General features: G+C 30.6%; 1 protein-coding gene across 1 annotated transcript in view; it reads right to left on the bottom strand.

Annotated features, from left to right (window-relative positions):
- The window catches only part of Arp3 (Actin-related protein 3), a 41,594-nt gene that overhangs the window by 4,914 nt on the left and 11,392 nt on the right, over nt 1-25,288 (bottom strand). Inside the window, exons 2-10 of the mRNA XM_067264379.1 lie at nt 22,005-22,060; nt 21,319-21,443; nt 16,515-16,625; nt 14,404-14,499; nt 10,105-10,212; nt 8,215-8,358; nt 5,894-6,067; nt 4,733-4,825; nt 763-888 (exon numbers count right to left, since the gene is read on the bottom strand). Coding sequence (XP_067120480.1) covers nt 763-888; nt 4,733-4,825; nt 5,894-6,067; nt 8,215-8,358; nt 10,105-10,212; nt 14,404-14,499; nt 16,515-16,625; nt 21,319-21,443; nt 22,005-22,060 — 1,033 coding nt within the window. The remainder of the gene's footprint in view (nt 1-762; nt 889-4,732; nt 4,826-5,893; nt 6,068-8,214; nt 8,359-10,104; nt 10,213-14,403; nt 14,500-16,514; nt 16,626-21,318; nt 21,444-22,004; nt 22,061-25,288) is intronic.

Genomic DNA, 25,288 nt, shown 5'->3' with positions numbered 1-25,288 from the left:
GGTCCTTACTAACATTAGCAAGGACCGCTGAGAAGAAGGGCATGTATAAATGCGAGGGATGCTGAAAACCTTCCATTGGCCTGGAAGTATATGGTTAAAAACTCTGCAAGGAACTCTTAATTTACATGTTTATTTTATGGTTCTGTATTAGTTTTAGTTGATACTTGTATTTAAGAGTTTTTCTGAGTTTATTTTTAATTTTTATTTTATTCCTTGTTTTTAATTTTATACAATATTCGTTTATTATTTATCATCTTTTAATCCGTTGTCAAATTTTTTTTTTTTTTTTTTTGAAATTTAAATATTTGTATTCGATTCTCTGGAACGGAACTGTTCCATTTGTCAGTTTTTTTAACCTAATGATGGCCTATGGAATAGGTCGAAAACGTTTGTTTTAAATTAAACTTTCTCGGCAACGATAAAGGTGTTAGATTATTATTTATTATTTAATATTTTGCTGAGCACGTTCTATTTAATGATATATTTATAGTTTCTGATGCAATGCCAATAATTTCAATTTCAGAATAGACAATGGAATCTGTGAGATACCACACAAACATTTGAAGGGAGTCACTTCACGAGACCCTTGCAGAGTTAAAAAATACTCAAATAAAATTAATTTTTTGTTTTTTTTGAAATAACCATTCATTATGAATAAGTAATTTTTCACTTTTAACCGATTAAGGTAATCCTAACAATGGCAATTAAAATATCTAGTTACTGGATTAAAACTAAATCTATATAATTAAAATAAAATGTTACCTTTATTCTTCCTCCGCCAAGTGTTTCACTTAGTTTTAATCGAGCATCCACTACGCGTTTCAAATCCCTTTGCAGCCGTCGACCAAAGTCTCTGAACATAGTTGAGCCACCAGATAAAACAATATTCTTGAAATATATAAATAATTTATTTTAATTTCTAAAAGTCATGTTAAAATAGAATTATTGTTATGATCAGAACAGATTATTTCCATTCAATAATTTCTCAAAATAAAGCACCATTAATTCAATAACAAGAATTTGAAAAATGAGAAGTATTTTACTAACTTCATTAATCTAATCTTTTTTTTTTTACAAATTACACTATCTCAATGTGATTTTTATCTCTGGGAAATAAAGGTGGTTTCTTATCAATTCTGATGCCTACATTTTGAAAATCAGCAAGAAAATGTCACATGTCAGTTTTCAGATATTGTATCCCTCATTATATTAGGTGTCTGCTTTATCAATGTAAACTAGTAGTAGACTCCCAGCATCATTGGATACATGTGACCTTAGTATCTTTTGTTCATGGTGAAAATGGCTTGGTGAAACCTTTCACCGTATTTGTGACAAACATCTCCAAGTTTTTTTTTGGGAAAAACATCAATGTGCACACTACAGAAATGTGTGATGAAAAATATCTTAAAAATATATTTCTTTCATTCACACCTCAGTTTTTTCCCCAAAATCTTGGAAATGTTAGTGTGAAATCCGTGAATTACGCATTTGACGGTACTTCCAATTTGTCAGAAATTGTAACAAATCCGACGGAAGAACACGCCAGGTAGAAATTAGAACACCACCACCATTTTGATAAGAATCTGATGGGAAATTTGACACATAAGTGCCAACTCAGCACTGTTGTGTCAACTTTTGGCAGTCATGTGACCCTCCTTTCCCACGTTAAGGCGATAAAAATCAAGAATTGCCGGAACTCGGGGAGAGTGATTCAATGGGAAGTTATATCGGGACATTGTGCGCATCCTGTCTCCGGACCTCCATACATCGGACTGGACCAAAGAAGAGAAGACACCCATTGGAAGAACATCCACGACAATGACCCTTCCATACAACAAAGTTCGTCAAATCAACTCTCCACTACGCATAAGAGAGGTATTTAGGGGGCTAGAAACTTGTAAACTCTCTCCACAAGCAAACCATTAGAACTAGGGAAATAGAACGAGCATGCGCTTCGCAAGCTACGTAGAACTATTTGGCTCTCCTCCCGATAGGAGTATTTGTACCTGTATTTAATCACATATTTAACCTGTATATCCTACCTTTACATTTAGAATAAATGTTAATGTTATGTTAAGACCTGTCTCCTGTCAATCAAAGGACACCTGTCAACTTATTTGCGACCTCCTCACTCACGTTTTGCCCTCCTAGCCATCCAACGACACCGAGGTCGGGCTTTACCAGCCCTTGCAGATTAAGTGGTTAGGAAGGGATTAATGTTAATACCCAATATCACAGGGCAAGAATGTTACTGACTGACCATTAATAAACTCCATGTTTCACTTGAGATACGTTATGAATTCAGAGGATATTTACCATATTATACCACTCTGCATGGGCATTCTTGTTACTAATTAACACTAGTTGATACTTTTGATAGTCAAGATTAAATAACTTTAATAAAATCATTATTTTCAACACTTAATTATTTATTGTTGCAACTCAAACTGGCATGGCATTTTGAACTGCACTCTACTAAGTGCATAACAAATTGCTGCAAATGTAGAAATAACAAACTGTTGTTTAAATTTGAAATGTCATAAAAGTTCATCTTGTCATAACAAGTGATGATAGAGACTGATAATTTACTAGGATTAATAAGCTTAACACACAATTGAATTTAATAATTTAATTAATAATCAATATAAAGTATGAAATTATACAGACCTACCAAAATCTGCTCAAGACTTTTTTCTTCCAACTTTGGCCGATTGCCCCATGCCATTTCATAAACTGGCTGGCCAAATCCCAAAATCAAGAAAAGATCAGACATGGGCCATTTCCTAATTTGACCAGACACTTTCCGTTTTGGCTGATTTCGGGCTTTGGCCGTAACACACATAAAATTTTCTTAAGGTAAATCTGCCATGTCTATACCAATTTTAATGAGACAGACACATTTAATTTTATTATTATTTTTTAAATTGAAAGTAATATGAATCCCTGAAATTTCTTTTAGAAAATTTTATTATGTATTATAATTAGAGTAAATTCAAGAATATTTGTTTAATATTTTAAATACAGTATGTTTTCAATATAAATTATAATCACATGCATTATCACTTGTCAGATTTGAGTTCTGTATTTTAATGTTATTTTTCAGCTGCATTTGAAAAAATTGTTCACCTATAAATTCCCATTGTTGTGTATTTGTCTGTCCTTCCTTAATTTTGAGAATGGAGTTAGACAGATGAAAGTTGTGACCAGATATAGAAAGTTTAGGGGCAGGAGTTCCCAATTAACTTTATATGAACTTCCAGTTTGGACCTGAAGTCATGTTATTTCAATTTAAAAATTTTTCCCTGAAAGTAGTTAGATAGATGAATGGCACAACTCTGTTACTAGATGGAAAGTATAATGTACTGTACAGTGGTCAGACACTACTAATTTGGAATGGAGAGCATATATTTTAATTAAATAAATTAAAAATTGCAGCCTGGCATTATGATTAAGTCACAATAAATAATTGTTCATTAATTTTTGTTATGGAAACTGTTTTAAATAGTGGATATAACACCAATGGCTAGTCCTGTAACCATAATGGAAAATAAAATTTTTTTTTCATCAATGTTATTGCCCTGTCAAGTTGGGTATTGATGGTACTACCAAGCAAAGGGATAAGCTTGAGGGAGGCGGTATCATTTAGTAGTGTGTCTGGGTCAGGGATATCAGCATTGCTATTGCAAACAAAATGCCAGAGTAACAAATGCAAGTGTTGCACCACTGATAAAACAGTGCAATTGCATCAAGCCTTGGTCCCTGTCAGTGATTGGGAAGACACGACAGTTTGTAGTGACTTTTCTTCTGTGTACATGGTTTCCAGTGTGAGCAGTTTCTCATGCAGAATGAAAAACTCACTTCTGGAATACAGTTGTTTGAGAACACCGTATTCTGTTCCTAGCTTGTAGAAAGTGTCCTCAACATTCATGACAATTGCAAGAATGTTTCTTTGATCACTGCGACCTCTGTCAACATCTACTATACTGATGCATACATTATCTCCAACTTTTGCCAGTGGGATTTTGCATCTGAATTTTTAAGCAAATTGAGCTTGCAAACTAAAGTGTGCTAATCTCTTCTTCCTGATTTCTTGTTTATTATGACATAGCCTGCAAGTAATTATCCCTCCATACCCTTTATCTGTTTCATTACTTATTCCACAAATTGCACAGACATCTTTGTTGCAGGATCCACAAGAATGGGCTGAACTACACTCTTTTTTACACACTATACAGAATCTTTTCGCATTGTTATTGTCAGGCAACCAGTCTGGACTTTCCAATGATTTCACTGCCACGGCAGCAGCTTCATTTCCGGAGGCAGTCCCTGCATTTATAGCATCCTCCATTTTTCTCGCGTGCCACCTACCAGACAGTCTTGCATCAGCACATCAAATTTTGGCCAGGGATTTCCCACTCCTCGTGAAATGGCCAGCCAAAGTAGCATATACACTGGTCATTTCAAATGCATCAGACCTTCGCCACACCTCTCGGGCAAAATGCGAAATGGCCAGCCAATTTGAAAACTGGCCAAACTTTGAGTTTTGGCCATAACAACAAATATATATATTAAAAAATTATAAATTAAAAAATATACATTATTTTTTTTAATTTTTATATTTTATCTTTAAAAATTACTGATTCGGAACTTAAAATTTTTGAAATATAATATTTATAAAATTCCTGTACCTATTATTTTTTCTATAAATTAAATGAACTTTATTAATTTTCACCTTGTATAATGGTCTTCTAACATCAATAGGACAACTCTGGATACAACTATCAACAATTTCAGATATTGGAGTCATGAAATCGGGATTTGCAAAACTGAAAATAATAAAAGTTATTTGAAAATTTTTAAATTTCAAAGCATAAAAAAAATCTAGCAACAAGCTGCATAACTTTCCTGGTTATTATGACATCTTATTTAGAAAATAACTTTTATAATTTTAATTACAATATAACTTAATAAAATTGTGTGTGGCACCATCTGTTATGAGATTTTGTCAAAAAAACTTTTATATTTTTAATTACTATAATGTGGCAAAAAGCTTAATTTGAGTATACAGATGAGTTTTATAAAAACTATAAATGTTAATAACAAGTGAAACTGTCATTAAGTCTGATCATACTGGAGACACACATGACCTTTACCCATGAAAATTTAATAGCGTCAATGCCCCTCATAAACAAGCCACCATGCCAAATTTCATTGCTTAATCTTTACCAAATCCTGAGATATTAAGCAAAATAGACACAAACACGGGAATTTTTTTTGCCTTTTTTTTATTTTTTTAAATTCAGATGGTCTCAAAACATGCAGATTTGCAAAAAACTGAAAGGATTAAGGTTGACATGATTCCAATACTTTCCCTTGTTATATAGCCATGAAAGTAAAACTTAAACATCTAACAGATCTCAATTGAACTTAATTATACAAGATTATAGGTTGTTTTATTCTTTTAGATCAGTCTATTTTGTTAATCTTAGGATAATAGGTTTCTAGATCACATTTATACATATATAAAAAACCAAAATTTACTTTTTCAACTCTATCTCTTTGAAGTTTTTTATATAATAGAAATGATAAATAAGATTGTGCAGTATAATATTAATTTATAATATTAATAAAAAAATTTATGATACTTTTTAAAAACTAAAGTAAGAAATTCATATTTAATATCAGTATTTCTCCCAAAGAACTGATAGTTTTATTATTAAGTGTTTGTTTGTTTAAATATATTGCCAATCAACTTGGATAATCACTCTCAATGTGTAACTAAATATTATCTAGAAAACAATCATTTAAGATAATGTTAAATCATACTACATTTATATAATTTAAATTATAATCACTTGTAAAACTAATATGTTTAAGATTAATGTAATCTTACCTCAGGATGGAAGAATATTTCAGGCCCCAAAAATCTTTCATATCCTACATCTACAGAGAAAGTTTGTTTTGTAATTGAATTAGATCCTTCATGCTTTTTAATCCATTTGTGTGGTTCTTGATCATACTTTGCAAATTCCTTTGCCACATCAGGACAAATATAACAATATCTTTCCTAATGCAAAAATTTAATAAAACTTTACTTAAAAGTAAGTTGTTAAAAATAATAATTCTTGTAACTTATATCGAACAAAACATTTTCCTTGAATTTATTCACAAAATATAATTTTTTTAAATTTAAATAATACAAAAACTAAACCAGCACCTGATCATTCGCTGAGAGATATTTATTCTTAAAACAAACGTTTTCAATCCAATCAATGGATCATCTTCAGGTAAATTAGAACATTACAAAAAATAGAACAACAAGTTCAAAATACAAAAAATATAACGGTTAACCAATATGTAACTAACAGTACAATAACGTTTCTAAATATCAACAAATTAATAAAAATGCTGCTAAAATTATAAATAAAATATTAATATATAACAAACAAATAGTGTATACAAAATATTAATACCTCCGCCTTAATAAACAAATTAATAACACTAAATATTAACCCTGCTTAATAAGCTGTACAGAGTTTTTCATTTAACTATACATATTAATAAAGCTACTACACTTATTTGAAGTTTTTAACTGCAAACTTCCATGCGGAAGGAAGTCCCTCGGCATCTCTTGCGTTGATGCAATTCCCTTTAAGCTTGCTTTTATAGATTTCTAATTTTTCGGCCGTTCTTGCCAAGGTCGGGGAGTGTATTTGTTTCAGTATATCTGCTTCATTCCATCTTACTATTGAGCCTTCCGCTTGTGCCATTTGTGACAATACTGTGGCATTAGAACCTTTTCTAACATCATATCTGTGCTCTTTTATCCTTACCCCTAGATTTCTAGTAGTAACCCCAACATAATCTTTACTTATTCCTAACATCTGATTCTCGTATGGAATCCTATAAACGCCAGACCTATCCTCTTTTTTAATTAACCCTTTATCATTTCTAAGAATTCTGTACAGATTTGGAGCTCTTTTTAAGATTATCCTTGTATCCTTTATATGTGCAATTTCTTTCATAATGCTTCCTAAGCGCTTGTTGTACGTAAATTTCGTGTATGTAGATGGACCACGACCACGTAGGGGTAAGGATAAAAGAGCACAGATATGATGTTAGAAAAGGTTCTAATGCCACAGTATTGTCACAAATGGCACAAGCGGAAGGCTCAATAGTAAGATGGAATGAAGCAGATATACTGAAACAAATACACTCCCCGACCTTGGCAAGAACGGCCGAAAAATTAGAAATCTATAAAAGCAAGCTTAAAGGGAATTGCATCAACGCAAGAGATGCCGAGGGACTTCCTTCCGCATGGAAGTTTGCAGTTAAAAACTTCAAATAAGTGTAGTAGCTTTATTAATATGTATAGTTAAATGAAAAACTCTGTACAGCTTATTAAGCAGGGTTAATATTTAGTGTTATTAATTTGTTTATTAAGGGGAGGTATTAATATTTTGTATACACTATTTGTTTGTTATATATTAATATTTTATTTATAATTTTAGCAGCATTTTTATTAATTTGTTGATATTTAGAAACGTTATTGTACTGTTAGTTACATATTGGTTAACCGTTATATTTTTTGTATTTTGAACTTGTTGTTCTATTTTTTGTAATGTTCTAATTTACCTGAAGATGATCCATTGATTGGATTGAAAACGTTTGTTTTAAGAATAAATATCTCTCAGCGAATGATCAGGTGCTGGTTTAGTTTTTGTATTATTTTCGGCTGAGCACGCTGTACGTTGTTTATATTTAAATAACATTCCGAAATTTAAATAAATTCTCAGACTATTTTCTGTATTAACCTTATTTTCCTAATAAATACATCAATCCTACAATTAAATTAGAAAAATTTCTGAAGTTAATAGATTGATGAAATTACAATTTTATAAGTTAGAATCTGTTAAGCACTGCAATATTTCTTTTTTATTACAATTAAATTATTTATGATTTAACTGATTACTTTCAGAACAAATAATAACAAAGGTATTTTGGAACTTAAATCATAAAATTCAAAGTTTTAAAAGTTATGAAAAAGAAATAATTTTTAGAATCTAAGCAGCATCTAAACTTATAGCTTAAAATAATACTTTAAAAATGCTTCTAAATAATTTTTAAACTACCATTCTAAAACCAACAGCTCTAAGTACAAAAAATAACTTTTATAATTAGCTTAATGTTTGCTTTATTTTAAAGATTTTTTACTTTTATAGCTTTAGCTGTTTCTAATGATTGTTCTGGTGGAATCCCAACTTCTCTCTCTCTTAATAAACTTTGGATAAAGTATGTTACGTTTCGTCCTGCAATTGGTATGTGTTTAATGCAACTTCCAATTACATAACCTTCTGCCTGGAAAAAATAATGAAAATTTCTACTTTATTGTTTAATTTAACAAATTATGAAATTTAAAATCTCATTTTAAAAATATTTTTCATATGTAACAATTTAAAACAAAACTATAAAACAATATTTACATTAGAATATAAATGCACATACATCAGTTAGCATTTATCCTTATATTTAATTTTATATATATTTACATTCAATTATTTGAATATGCTAAGTTTTGTATTTAATTATACTTTGAGAAAAATATAAATGTGATATTAACAATGAGGAATTATCAAGCTAAAATAAGCCCTCAATTTAACAAACAAAACATTTGTTCTAAAAAAATTTGGAACCTATTTTTATTTCACAAATATAGCCGTGAGTCAATAGTCTAAATTATTCAATATACATTATATTATTCACGCTTATACCAATAACAAGATTTTAATACATCTTGTGCCACAAACTATAATACACAGAGACCAAGTTCTCAAATTTTGTTGGAAATCATGTCATCCATTGATCATAGAGCCATGAAACTAGATCATACAATATTTAACTAATGTTTTGAACAAACTGATATACCTTTAAATACATGGAAATAAATAAAGTTAAATAATAAATTATTAACTAAATAAATTATATAAAATAATTAAGTTCACTAATTATTTGGGTATTCAAGTATTTGAATATTCAAGATCTGGTTAATATTTGAATTTGAGAAAAGTGATATTTGCCTAACCTTAATTTTAATAGAAACAATATGTTTATCTTTTTCAATTTTTCTTATTTATGTTATTAATATTTTCAAATGAGCAAAAGAATATATAATCACTAAATAAAAAGAAAGTATATGCGGCAGGGAATTTTCTAAAGACAGAATTTTGTCGTCAAGTATGAAATTAAAAATTGATTATTTTTAATATTGTACATAAACATATAGAATTATTTATATTTAATTATATTCATACTAAATATTTTTGTAGATACTTGTCTTAATAAACTGTTTTAAATTTATAACTATTTTTTGTTTTGATATTTTGTTCAGAATTAAATTAAATACAAAATGATTAAATTAGGTTTCAAAAATTTTAATTTAATGTTATTGTAAACTTAAAATGCTGAAAAAAGTTAATTTTTTCAAAATGCTAAAAATCAGTGATCATTTCTTGCGTTTGTGACATACTCTAATTGAAGCATCACAATAGTAGTTCACAGACAACTCAATTTTATTGGCTGAAAGCTAACATGTTATCTCAAAAATTGTTATCACTGCATGTATAGGTCATCTGGTTTCTATTACACTGTGAATAATACAGACCAAATTTCCTTTACATTTATAAGTTTGTTAACAATCTATGTTTATAAAACACATTCAATTTAAAAGACTGGGCAATAGTGAATAACCTTTATGATTAGTTGTTAAATTAAAGATCTATTACATTTAATTTTTCTAAAACATTGCAAATAAAGTTTTTATTTACATACATTTAATGAAAATCTCATATCAGTTTGAAGATTAAAAATCAAAAAGCTATTTCATCCATATGCAAAGACTAATTCATTTAATAAGAATTTAGTTATAACATGATTCCATGACATCATATGCTGTATTGGAAGTTGAAAAGTGTATACCTAATGTACGTACATACATACATTCAGTTTTTCTTTAATAAGTTACAATTGATATCAAATAAATAATAATGATTTATTTTAAATATATTTATAGCATTAACTTTCTTAATTTAGAAAAATTATACATACCACAGGAATGCAATGTGTTACTCCGTCACCAGAATCAATTACTAAACCAGTTAATGTACGTTCACCTAACTGTCTTGAAGCCCATGATGCAGCTAAAGCCAACACCGCCTGTAAGATTTTTAATATGAAATGAATTCATATATATATATAATTTTTATTTGAAAGTAACATGTGTATACGTAAAAAGGCTACAGTATTAGTCTGACATAATTCACATTCAAAATGCACACAATCGAACCTTAAAAGTCAAATTCCAGAAAAGTTTAATGCACATAAAACACAAACGTTTTTGATCTACATAGTAGATCAAAAACGTTTGTGTTTTATGTGCATTAAACTTTTCTGGAATTTGACTTTTAAGATTTAATCGTGTGCATTTTTATGACATATTTCAGACTTAGCATTTGAACTAATTCATATTCTTAAAATATACAGAAACATTCCACAATTACCATAATCTCCTGCATATTACCTACAGGTTATCTGTTTAAAACTCAATTTGAAAGCAAGTCAGATGATCTACCAATCTTAACTTTAAATTATGAACTCATACAACAACTTTTTATTTGTCTAAACTTACCAAATATGTCCTTAAAAAAACACTATTTGTATGCTGCAGACATATTTATCTTCCATTGCAACTGTTCTTGAAACCTTCAAAAATGCCATATATATATATATATATGCATATATGCCTCATCTTTACTTTTCTCCCTTCATTTTCTGTATGTCAATCTCTGCCCTAGTTATTATTACACATACTTACTTGAAGTCGCCATTGAAAGGTGACAAGCTGCTGGTAATTCCAGTCACACTTTACAATAACTCAAAAATATTTAGAAGATAACTGTCATATTTATCATATTTTAGTTTTCTGCAGCAAACAGAAGCTGAGCAATCAACTCTCTATGCAAAACCATGTCATTGTATATTGGTGATATTAAAATTTTTCTGTTAAATTTTTTGCAACTTAATTTTAGCAACTTATCATCAATGTTGGTGAATTGCCTTATTTAATTGATACCCAATACCTAGTACTATGTTAAACCAAACTCAAAGCATAACTATCAAAAAAGCTATTATTTGTGTGTGTTGTAACAGTGTATTCCAGTATGTATTTGTATTTAAAGAATTTCATATGTGACATCAATTTAGTATGGCAACTTTCTACAATGTGATGTATGTGCTGTTAGTTAAGGCCTAATATTTCTAAACCTGTATAGTATATGATATGATACTTGCACAAGATTGTACAGGTTCTTAATGTATGTGTTATGGGTGTTTGGAATGGCTATGTTTTGATGTGATTTTGCTTTGTTTACAAGTCAATGAATGCAATATCTGTCAATGAAAAGCATATCTGCAATATGCTATTGACAAACATTAACATAACCTAACCATTCATTCCATATATCCACAAAATACAAAATACATGTATTGAGAAAACTAGTAAATATTCAGAAAATTATTAATTATTATTTGATAAAACAGCAAAAAATAATAATAAAAATTGTCATTCAGTAGGCTATTTGGGCTGCAATTTGAAAATTGCAGACCTATAAATTCCAACTGGCATCCATCTATCTGTCTTTCCTTCCTTAATCCTAAAAACAGAATCATACAGATGAAAGACCAGATATAGAAAACTTTCTGGCAGGAAGCCCTGATTAACTATACAGTAGAACCTCGATTATCTGGACCTCTATTATCTGGACTTTCGATTATCTGGATTGTTCAAAATAAACAAAAATTGTACGAACTTGATGATTTGCACTTGGCGAACTGCGACACTGTTGTACGTACGTGATGGAATGCATGGAACAAAATTTTGAAAAGACCATTAGTAAATTCCAGTAACACAGTAGAAAGTGGTATAAGAGACATTGCGGAAGCAATAGCACAAATTTCAATATGTGCTGAATGTGACAAAGAAGATGTAATCGAGTGGTTAAATTGCAACGTGAACGATCCTGGATTCCACATTTTGAATGATGTGGAAATAATTAAAGAAATATCTGCCTCAGATGAACAAGATTGAGAAGACGAAGATGAGATTTGCAAAGTAAGATATTGGTCCTACACATTCTGAAGCTTTTCAGTGCTTAGATGTCACCATGAAATGGTTTGAGAGCTAAGAAGAGTGTAACTCAGCACAACTTATATGTGTTAAAAGTATTCACGATTTAGCAGCTTCAAAAAGAACAGCTAGTTTTAAACAAAAATCAATAATTGAATTTCTTAATAAAAAATAATTTAATATTGAAGCTATATATAAAACTAGACAAATAAAAATTATTCATACTGTATGTACAAGTCTTTCACTGTCAATTATTTTTTTTTTCGATTACCCGGATTTTTCCTTATCCAGACTACCTTCATCCCCAATTAGTCCGGTTAATAGTTTCTACTGTAATGTTATTTCAATTCAAAATTTTCTCCAGAATAAAGTTAGATAGATGACCAGCATGATGCTATTTTTAACAAGAAAAGTGTAATGTACAGAGGTAAGACACTACTAAAATTGAGAGCATATATTCTAAATTAAATTGATTAAAAATTGCAGCCTAGCACTGTAAAGTACTTAATTTTAGTATCTTAGGAAACCGACTATAATTACGGTCGGTGAAACTTCCGTTAACCTAACGGGTACTTTACGCGGATTCGAGATTAGTTTGCCAGACCTGGGCTTTTAAGCGTGCACCGAAAGATTAGTAATAATAACGATAAATACCAAGTCAAATCAAAAGTTCAAATATATTTAATTAATAACTAGAACGTACTACGTACAAATATCAATAATTCCAAACAAAATTTATTAACGAAAATCAACAAGTCAACCCGACAATAAACTTAGCTACTTAGCTTAACTTAATAGTAATTTCCCTTTGAATTTCGACAAATCAAATACTTAGAAACTATGAACAAAATCTCTTACTAATTAAACGTCTATCCGTCACCTCACTATACGAAGAAAACTATTTCCTCAATACTTTTGATATCGTCAAATCGTCAATCGAACTCCTCTTTAGCATCTTGGATCGTCCAATTATCAATCTGGACTTCTATCAGAAAATACTTCGCTTTCGAATCTACCTCGCTCTCACAGTCGCCTCGATTTGGAATTCACCTCGGTTTGGAAATCACCTCTCCTTCTTCGGTTAACGTACGGGTTTTATACTGTGAGGTGACATCACACTTGAGCTGGGTTACTCCTCTTATTTACATACTTAGTTGCTAACATTAACTTTCTGTTCTGGTAGCTTTAAGTTTCCGACAAAGCTTATAAATCGTTTACAAAATATTTATCATAATTTTCTGGGATGTTTAAGACGGTTTATCAAGTATTTCTCTACTAGTGATTGTGGGGACTCCCCCTCCATTTTTTTTTCTGCGGACCGTTACTTCCGCCGGGCAACGCAAGTGCGCAAGATTTTTTCCTACGGCGCTTATTTCTCCGTGAGTTGTTTTATCTTCATTTTTCATTACTAACAAGAGAGTGGTGGGGAACCTTCGTCTTAAATAAACATAAACCCCAAACAAAAGATAATAAAACGGAAATAATAATAAAATAAAATATAACGTTCGGACTCAGTTCCTTACAGCACTGTGATGTCACAATAAATAATTGTTCATTTGTATTTTGGATGCTGTAGTTTAAGTAATTTTGTCTAAATATTCTATTCTTCCTATTGCTTTTATTTTATATTTACATTTATAATGAGCTGTTAACATAAATAAAAAAAAATAGATTATTTAAGATATCTACTAAGCTACATACTGGTAGGTGTTGTGTTTTCAATAGCCACTTTGGAGGTGAAGAATATGTGGTGGGAAAGATTATATGACTATTTCATTTCCGTCCTAGCAATTTTTGCAGGTTGTATGCTAGTGCAGATTATATACAGGAAATTATGATATTTTGTCATTATCTTTCTTTCTTTGCAAGCTTCAATAATCTTAGAATGTGAAAATGTTTCAAAAACATCCTTCAGTTTTCATAAAACTTTTTTCTTTTTTTAAAGATTCTCAACAAAGTTTAAAAAATTTAATTATTTTTATACACCAGTTCATATTTTGAAGCGAGTCTACTTGAGACATCTACACAAACCACTATCAACAAAAACATTTTCATATATTCTATTAATTTTCTCAAAAGAAAATTTCCAAGATAATCCAAAAAAATAATTCATTTCAAATAATGCTATAAATCTTCCATTGACTATTTTAATTACAATAATCAGTAAAAGTATTATTATTATTTTTATTCAATTCTTTAAATTCTTATAGTTAGTTACTCACTTGAACTGCTATATAAAGCCCTGGAACATTAAAAGTTTCAAACATTATTTCTGCTGTATATTCTCGATTCTCTGGTGTGTTCAAAGGAGGTTCAGTCTAAAAGTAAATTTCTTTTTAATTAAAAAATGATTTAAATACTACATTTTTGTTAATTTTAAAAACTTTAATATTTAAATACTTTATTTATTTAAACATTTCATATTAAATCATCATATATAATTACTACAAAATTATGAAAGATAATCAAACATGAGATCAACTATCTGCTTAAATTTGTTTACATAACAATGAATGTTTTTAAATTACTTTTATTATTATTGGTCATTCCTTTTCTCAGTGTATAAAAAATAACTATATTACATAGCATAACTTGTAATAAAGTAATTGTATCAAGTCATTTATAGAAATTATTTTTCTAAATCCACTGGGAAAAAACCAAACTGATTCAAAAAAAGTATTTATAGAAGAAATACAAATTCATTTAATTCTTTTTTTTATTGATAAATTCATTCCAGAAAGGATATAAGAAACTTTTGAAATGTGGTAAAATGTAAAAAAAATTAAGTTTCAAAATTTTCTTATATCCTGTTCGCACTGAGCATTTCAATCTAGATTGTGATTGAGGTCGGCGACTGTGCCGTAGTGCAACCTCTCGACTGTTTCAACCTCGACTGAAACAAGGTTCAATCACAATCGACTCAAGAGAGTTCTTAAAACTAGATCCAGTCATAAGAGAGTTCCCACAATCCCACGCACACAAGAAAAAACAAGATGGCTGCGGAACACGTGTCGGGCTATCAACAGAGAAATAAAAAAGATATTTGGAGAGACAATGAGAGCTGGCTGGCTATTAGCTATATGGCAAGTAAAAGTATTTATTTCTAACCAAAATTCCATTTTGTTAGTTGGTGTTTGTGACTTATCGTGTAGTTATCATCACGTGCAATAGCCGGGTTCTTCTCAAGCAGACTGCCTGTGTGAACAGCTCAACATTCAACTGGCATCAATTACAATCAAGACTGTGGATAAATCGAAATCAAAATGAGTCGTGGATTGTGTGCAAATGCAGTATTAGTTTTTTAAACTGTATTAAAAATTTTAGACTAATGAAAATAAAATCATGTTTAGTTATCATAATTTACAGCATGTAAGCTGGGATATACAATAAACCAATTTTTTTGGTACAGAATATTTAAAAAACTACTCAGTGTATTTAAATTTAAGCCACCCCACATCTTTGGCACTCAGCTCTAACTTTTATTTTACAATATTTTAGTTAAAAAAAAAATGCAAAATTACAATGCACACTTATTTATCAGAGGAAAAAAAAGTTTAAAAAAAATCATTTAAAATTAAAATATTCTACACGAATACATAAAAAAAGAGTGCTTAGTTAGAGCAAATAATAGTAATATATTTAATTAAACAATAATATTTAAAGAACATGTAGAAATAACAAGAAATGAAAGTAGTAATAAGTGTATCAGCATTATCCCAAATTTAAAAGTCAGAAGCAAATGCTGCAGTAACCAATTACAGACTGGAAAGCATCAATGGAGAAACTTCACTTGTGATCCTGTAAGAGTTGGTAACCAAAAGTGCCAAATTTGTGCATAGGAAGAATCCCACGAATTATTTAATTATAAATTTTGAATTTAAATTTCATTATTTTATTTGTTTCATGGCTTTAAAGAAGGGTAGTCACTCAAAATTTTCATTTGAAAGATAATAAATTAATAAAATTTTAGTAAAAAAAATTTGTCGGTTGTTTCATCTGCTAGACACAAACACCGGAGAAGAGAAAAAAACTGCCAGATATAAGTTTTTATAAAAGGCATTTTACACTTAAAGTCAAATATAATAATCTTGAACATGGTTCTCTAGTTATAACAATTTTATTCAAGAGGTGGGCTAAGTAGAGATTATCTGTGGGCCTAATAAAAGCCATTTAGGAAATTCATTAGTCTAAGCAAATCACAGCTTCATACATAAGAGAATTTTTCAGCCTATTTTTGGACAAAAGTCACATCTTATATGCTGTTCAATACAGTAATATAAATAAAAGTTATCTTTTCATTTGTTTTATAATAAAATTTTAAATTGCACTTTACCAATAAAAAGTAATGATCCTCAGGCTCTGCTCGTAAATATTTGAAAATACACTGCTCCCAAAAACGCTCCATTAAATCCCAATCTTCTACAATTCCATGCCTGATTGGATACTAAAAAATATTTAATTGTATATATATTATAAAATTGTTCAACCATTAATATTTCAACAACTTATGCAATAATCTACTTTTTAATATTTAATAGACCTTAAGGGTCGATTTACACACAACAGTGACATGCCGGCACAGGGACCATTTGGTGCATAAACATCGATAAATATCACACACAGCCGATCAGAATTTCATCTACGACACGTGATCTGTATTCTGTCAATCACACAAGTGTCGTACATGAAATTCTAATTGGCTATGTGTGATATTTATCGATGCTTACTGCACTGTGCTGGCACGTCACTGTTGTGTGTAAATCGACCCTAAATGTTTAAATACATTTATATTATTCATTTATATATTATATTCATATTATATATTCATTTTTATATTATAATTTTTTATATAAATATTGCAAAATTATATAAGGTCTTATTAAAAGCAGTATAAATAAAAATATTTATGCCATAGAAATTTGGTATTCAATTTATTTATAAATGCATATGAAGCGTGCAATGCCATAATGTTGTAAATGCCAAAAAACAAACTTTTCAGGAGAGAGAAAAAACTTTTTCTAATGAACAAACTTTAATCAAATGCTATAAAAATTATTTTAACAATTTACACTTTGGAATAAAACATTGGGTTTAATTTCAAACACCTAAGTATGATGGTAAGGAAACAAAAAAAGTTTAAAAACAGGGTTAGAGCCATAACGTTGTAAATGCCAAAATTGTGCAAGTGCATAAAGTTGTAAATGCCAAAAACAATTGCAATCATAAAATTAATGTTTCTACAGCTGAAAAACAGTTTTGAATACCAAAAACTTACATTTAAATTATTAAACACAATTTACAAATTCAATATCAATTTTAACATTAAAAACTGGCAATAATCTATTAGTGACTGCTTCCTGGCTTCAACAATGTTGGGCCCACAGTTTTGGTACTTGAACTGGGCTTTAATCTTTATCAATTGTAATATAATTATGATAAATAAAGGAAAATATAAACAATAAGGTATTAATTTAGTGTAATAAAAGTTAAAATGTATTTAAAAACTTCAAATTTGAAAGATTAATGGAAGTCCGAATATCATTTTGAAATATCAAATAATAAGGTGATACAGGTTAACTATTAATAAACTGGGATTCAGTTATCCGGTTCTGCGTAAAAAACTCACTGCGTTACAAATTGGAATAACAAAATGATGTAAATGTAAACCGTAACATTTTGCGTGCCAAAAGTCACGTGGCTTGCACTTTGGCACTTAAAACGTTATGGCTTGCACATAAATTCATCTTCAAAATATAGCCACTTAAAGCGCCACATCGCCACAATATTTTTTTGTAGGAAAAAACATTGCATTTAAAATTAATTTCTTCAATAAAACGTATTTTGAGAAAAATGGCATTTACAACCTTATGGCATTGCACGCTTCATATATTATTTAAAAAACGTTTTTATTTTCTTGAATTATAAAACAGTAGAAAATGCATTTGGACTACTGTTCTTTGCTACTCTATAAATGTAGATAGATAAATATCAAATAATATGAAATATTCCACACTGAAAAATTAGTTTCATATATTTTCAATTACTTCTTTTTCCACAAATCGTATGTTTTTATCTACTTTCCATATTTTCATATCTTCTTCTTGCAATTTTATTGGCAAGTTCTTAAAATTATTACAAGTAAAATAATTATATGCTGCTTATTAAATATTGTTACTTACTTGTTTCTTATTATTAAATGAATTAATATTAATTAAAAAGATATTTCATATTTATTTTGGAAATGACAAAAATACCTATTAAGTTATTGACATAATAGAACACAGTTTGTTGGCCGCTACAATATATAAAATGTGAATCCTGTATTTTGTTTTCAAAAAACAAAAACAAGACCCACATAGACAATGAATCAGAAGTAATGAGTTGCATGAAGCATAACATAGCTGATTAACTCTGATCTAAGAGTTTAATTTTCATTAAATTATTTAGGTCACATTTCATTTTTTGCATCAATATTTAGTATATAAAGAATGTTGGTTAGTTTGTTCTTTATGTGTTTCGATACTGAGCAAATGCAACAAAACTTTCAGAGATCATCATCTCATCCAAGAGAAGATTAATGACTACTTTTGGCTGAATCAACTTCAATCCCATCTACAACAGTCCTCCTTTTTATCTGACAAGCAAGATAGACACACTCAAATAGGAAAACTACTTAACACAAAGTTACAAGAGAACACAAAATATATTTTTAAGGGTTTTTAAGGGCGTTGAATTTAAATATTTTGGCATTTTTACAAAATTTAATTGATTGATCAATTACCATTTGATATTTATAACACATTAGAGTTAACATTAGAAAAAAATTTGAATGTCTTGAATTATCTTCTCATGCAAGCAAAAGTTAGACTATTTTCAGTTGAAAATCATCAATTCCTGTTTACCTGACCAATGAAATTCTGTATAATAGTCTTACCACACACAAAACATGTACTTGCGAATTTCCAGGGTGCTAAGCATAAAACTTTGGTCCGTTTGCCTCAAAATCTTTGCTGCGTCAAAATTGTTCTAACTTACAAAGATCTTGTAAAGATGTAATAAAGCAGGTGAAATTTAAGAATTTTTATATTCTTGCAGTGTATTTAAAGAATGCAAATACATCTAAATAAATACAGTATTTGGTTTACCTAATAACAAACACAGAACCAATTACCGGTGTGAAGAAAACAAAAACAATCTCTACACAAACATTCTTTAACTCCTCCCGAGTTCTTCAGGTGCGACAACAGTTACCAGATAAAACATTGTTCGGAACATAAAAGTTTTTAAACAAAACGTAAACTTGAATGACCATTTGAACTATAAGTATAAATTTAAAGCCGTGCATGCATTATCCTGCACATAATGAAGATTCAACCAACAACTATACTATTGTGTCAAGTACAGCCTGCCAAATCATCAATAACATCATTTCCGCCTTAAAATTTATACAAGGTGATGCAAAGTTAGCTTGTAAACTTTCAGCATTACATCAAAAACTATAGTTATATGTTTAATTTCTGCACTTTGTCTTCTAACAATGTAAAATATTCATAAAATGGCAAAAGTGCTTTTTTTATGTTTATTTTACAGTAATTTGATCCAAAAACACAAAAATAAACATATCAAATTTCAAAAACTGGCTGTAAATTATCTCAACTTACACTGATTGACATTGGCTTTGTATAAAATTTGAGTTGTGGTGTTATCTTTCAGGGTCAGGTTAGATTTTCAGTGCGGCCCACACTGACTGATGACTACTAATGTCCATAAGCCACTAATTGTTTTATTGTCTTGTAAAGGAAAAAACTCTTCCTGATTTTAAGTCAGTCAAATTACAGTGTTGTTATTTTATTGTACTCAGAAGAATGTTTTCTTTAAAATTTATTTAACAACTCAGTTTGTTAGATCTGATTAATTTTATATTTTAGTTGGAGTTTCCTTTCACCTTCACTTGATATGCATCCCTATACCATTTGACTCAGCAGAACCTTTACCTGTTTGTATCAAGCAATTTGTTTTAGGCCTTGCCTTTTCTAAGCCTAACATATGGTTTGCTGTCTGATCCCTGCTGGAGGACTTATCCAAAATCATAATATAATTCCACACATCAATACTCCAATCTACATTCTGCTTGCCCAGATATCCTACTAATTGCAAATGTTACTCAACAGCAATAGATTTTTACATAAGCAGTGGCTTTTAAACCCATGCCACATGGATAACATGCCTATCTGTTCTTTCAACTTTACTTTCAGTTCAGAAAAACTAGTAGTGTACTCTCACAGGCCGAGATGCTTCAGCATCCCATCTTGGCATGGCGTACTCACATCTTTAACTCCTGATCCATCTTTTATTTCAATGATGTTGTGTTCACATCTCTTTTTGTAACAAATGCACAATTGTTGATTGATCACAATGCACTCTACACTAGTTTATGAGAAGATAAACCTTCAGCATTCAAACCAACAATTATGAGCTGTTTACATGATGCTCACTATTAAAAACACTCCATTTTGCTTATAAAAGCAAACCACCTTTGCACAGGTTTTTATGCCAACTGACGATATAATCACCAGAAGCATCACTGCATTAGACTTTGCTTATAACAGTATATAACAATCTGATTATAATTTGTAATGCCAAAACGATTTAATAGTTTATTTATTGATCTACATCAGAGGTTCTCAAACTTTTTCGATCCACCGCCCCCTTTGTTTCATAAAGTTATACCCAACGCCCCTAACCCATCAGTGACCCCAACTTTTTGCCTTTGGTCACCGTTCAGTACCCTGTCTCCAGCACCCCCCTAGATTTACTCACCGCCCACAAGGGGGCAATATCGCCCACTTGAGAACCCCTGATCTACATTGATGCTAATTTAATAATTAGATGCAACTTAAATCAATTTAGCTAGAGGTAGACAATTAGGCTGCTATCTCCCGATAAATTTGAGAGAGATAAATTTCTAATTCTAAATTTGGAGCAAAATAATAATTTAAAAAAGATAAACACATTTTTATGTGATTTTGAGTTGCAATTTTCATGACCACTACTATATTTCCAATTTCCACTACAAAATTTCCAATATTCTGCATGAATTATACAATAAAGAGTAATTACCTAGACAAAAAACTTACTTTAACTGCATAACCTGAAGCATCCAGGGCTTCATCTCCTATGTAAAAATCCAAATCATCAATTCCTCGAGCAAGTCTTCTAGTAGCTTGATCACCAATTTTAGCAGATTCTTTTATACCAATTGCTATAAAATAAAATTTTTTGTTAAACAATATTTAAAAATAAATTTCGTTCTTAATAAAATTTTAATTTTTATAGTATGCTTATAACTATAAAAACAATTAAATACTATTATGTACATAGAAATAAATTTCTTTCATTGACAGTAATTTAATTTTTAAAGAATTTTTCTTAACTTTTATTAAAAATTTATGTAGAATTTATAAACACACACACACACAAAAAAAAGTTTAAGTGACTAAGACAATGATCCAATATGATGAGATCACCACAACACACCCAACAAGGAAGAAAAGCTAGTTGCAATATATAAATTTATTCTTTTATTTTAAATTATCAATATAATCTGAATGTCAATGTTAACCTATTTAATAAAGCCATAAAAACAAATTTGGTAAAATTATATAAAACACCAACACACTATTAATTTGTAAAATAATTTTTAAGTCATGAGTATTAAAAGTAATTGTAAAATTTTATAAACAAATAAAAAGTTTCAAAATTTATCTCAAGTTATCAAATAATTTAATTCTGATTATATTAAAAATTAACTTGAACTAATTACCTGATGGAATGATAAGTTGTGGTTCTTTATTTCCAGCAAATCCTAATTTTGTATATCTAAAAAAAATGAAAAGTCAGTTTTAACAACAGGTTATTATATTTGGCTTAAACACATTCTAAAAACCATTTTTCTGAATTAAAATATTTTAATTAAATATAGAATAGACAAACTTAAGTAAAAACTTTGTTAACTACAATTTACTATATTTTTTATAGAGCCACAAGTTAATTGGGACAAATCATAAGACAAAAAAAAACAAATCAAGAATAGAATCAAAATTTTGTTTTGGTTGTTTGGGGCAACATGCTGTTTAATCAGAACAGTGGCTGCTAGATGACACTCTCTTGTGATGCGTAGGTGAATATCACTAAGGAGTGCTGTATTTTTGCAATTTAACCAAATGATTTTTGTGTTTAAAAGAATTTAAAAAGTACCACCATATATCACATCATATTTCAATTTTAATCTGCAACCACAAATTTATACCTACAGCACAATGATTGCTTCCATAGGTGCTGAATATACAGGTGGGATAGGTTATGCAAAGGTATTTTTTTTGTTCCAACAATTTTTTTCAGAAAATATGGCATTGTAAGTTATATACAAATCTACAATAGATCATTGAAAACACTCAGTAACAAAGATATATTCAATTTAGTGAATTTTTTTTTTTTTTTTAAACTGATCTTATAAAATTTTCAAACTTAGATCAATCAATATGTCATGGAGAAATCTGATACTAGTAGATGGAATTGTCTTACTTGAACAAATCAAAAGCCAACTGTCCAACAACGGTTGCTGTTAATTGGTAGAGACAACTAGAATGCTGAAATCTACAAATTTCACATGCAATCTAAAAAAACAAGCAAAGTTTCATTGAGTAACCTCAATCAATAGTTCTTTATTGAAATTGGATAAGGTGTGCAAGTCGCTAATCAAATGCTAACATATAAGAATAGTTACTGTTTCTTGTATTTGCTTCATACCACGTTGTTGTCTCTTAGTTCCATTAATAGCCATCAACATCTCTGCTGTAATACCAGACTGTAATACCAAGCAATAATTTCTATCCTGTGTTATAATAAGTATGGTATTACAGTGGATGTTGATGGCCGTTAATCAAACTAAGAATAGTTAGTTAAAAAACTGAATCACAAGATTTCAAAGTAATAGATGGTTAGTTATCTCAATAAAAATCTAGCCATGATATTAAATTCAAGAAAATACAGCAAAAAAAAAATACTGATGCTTATAAATGACGAATGACAAAAATTATCCAAAACATATCTACAATGCTAATGAAACAAGCCTATTTTATTGTGCCATGCAAGCCAGACACAAATACACATTTTATTAAATTACAAACGTGTACAGCTTGTTTCACGAATCTTAGCCAAGCTGTAAAAATGCACAGTAGTAGGGACCAGTCTATTTACTTAATGAAGGGAATGGACTGTTAATTTGACGAGGTCACTGTGAGTAAAATTACACTTCACTCTGACACCGGGAATGAAATACTAAATACTGAACCTGTTACCGGTGTAATTTGCGTGAAAAAAATCTTCTTTCCACAAACGTTTTCGAGCTTTCCAAATAGCTCTTCTTCAGGTAGAGAAAAAATTCCGACGAATCAATAACAAACGAACGTTAAGGTGGTCATGCGCATTCGTGCGCTGATGTTGCTATTTATAGATCGTTTATGAGGGCTTGCCATGCTACAGAAAGATTAATCTCATCCTTCCGATTTATACATGTGGTCCGGTGGTTAGCCTTACAGATGGATATAGCTTTCCGCCATTTTAGTTGCTCCAGGTGGGGCGTAGTGTCGATGATGTCAGCTTTGTCGAACTCTGGTTCTATATCGGGATCAGATGCAAAGGTGGTTAGGACCGTGGTGTACCGCCCGTGCCGAAGATCCGCTTGATGTTCTTGCACTCTGGTATTTAAAGATCGCTTGGTTGAGCCGATATATACAAGGCTCTCGTTACATCTGTTATCTTTCAGCGGAATAGAGTACACGCCAGGAAGCGTGCCACAAACTGGACTGCCTTTTCCATTTCTGAGGATGTCGTAGATTGTCGGGCATCTTCGCACAAAACGGGCCAACAATTATGTCCAATAGTCGATAAAATCAGAGCTCCCACAAGAAAATTGGAGAAAGCCATTCACAACCTACTTTCTCCCCACCTCAAGGACTACCCATATACCATCAATAACCCAGTTGAGCTCATCCACCTCCTTCGGGCTGTGTCTTCAACGCTGCAGTATATTACCGTGCTAGACTTTAAATCTATGTACCCGTCAGTGGAGCTCCCTCCAGCTTTTTGCTCCCTTAGGGACCTTTTGCTTAATTTGACTCAAGAACAAGCATTACACCACCAAGTCATTGAATTAGCCCATCTGATCTGTTATAATTCTATCTTTGCGTTCGACGGAGAAGTCTACAAACAAAAAAGAGGAGTCCCCATGGGTAGCCCAGTATCCGGGAACCTATGCGAAATGGTCGTTAGGCAACTGGAACGAAAAATACTTCCACTGTTCCTCCCGAACATCTTACTCTATAGGAGGTATGTGGACGACATCCTCATCATGTGGAAGACAATATCTGACATCTCAAATTTCGTACAAACCGTTAACGATAATCCCTACAGCCTAACGCTGGAAATGGAACAATCTAGCAATACTGAGGTCCATTTTTTGGATATAAACATTAAAGTAGAAGGATCCGCCATTGTCACGTTGGTATACCATAAACCTTATGCAGACTCTATATACATACCGGTGGGTTCATCTGACCCATTCACCTACAAGGCTGCAGCATTTAATACTTTGATTAAAAGGGCCTTTTCCCACTCATCCACCACGCAAGCCCTCAACACTGAATTGAATTATATCAAGAGGATAGCAGCCAAGCACGGTTACCATGGTCTAACACACCGTCTAATTGAGTGACTTCAACGCTCACAATACGCACCCACTACGCGCACGAAAACCAACACTGGCCAGGATGAACGTACACGCCTCCCAGTCACCTTTAACCCATATGTTAAAGCGATATACGCTGAGATCGCTGGAAAACAACAACTACAAATAGCCTATAGAAGATGCCCGACAATCTACGACATCCTCAGAAATGGAAAAGGCAGTCCAGTTCGTGGCAGGCTTCCTGGCATGTACTCTATCCCGCTGAAAGATAACAGATGTAACGAGAGCCTTGTATATATCGGCTCAACCAAGCGATCTTTAAATACCAGAGTGCAAGAACATCAAGCGGACCTTCGGCA

The sequence above is a fragment of the Centruroides vittatus genome, unplaced genomic scaffold (genome assembly GCF_030686945.1).
Source record: "Centruroides vittatus isolate TY-2023 unplaced genomic scaffold, ASM3068694v2 contig_1863, whole genome shotgun sequence".
Classification (NCBI taxonomy): Eukaryota; Metazoa; Arthropoda; class Arachnida; order Scorpiones; family Buthidae; genus Centruroides; species Centruroides vittatus.
This window is presented reverse-complemented; position numbering and strand designations above follow the sequence as displayed.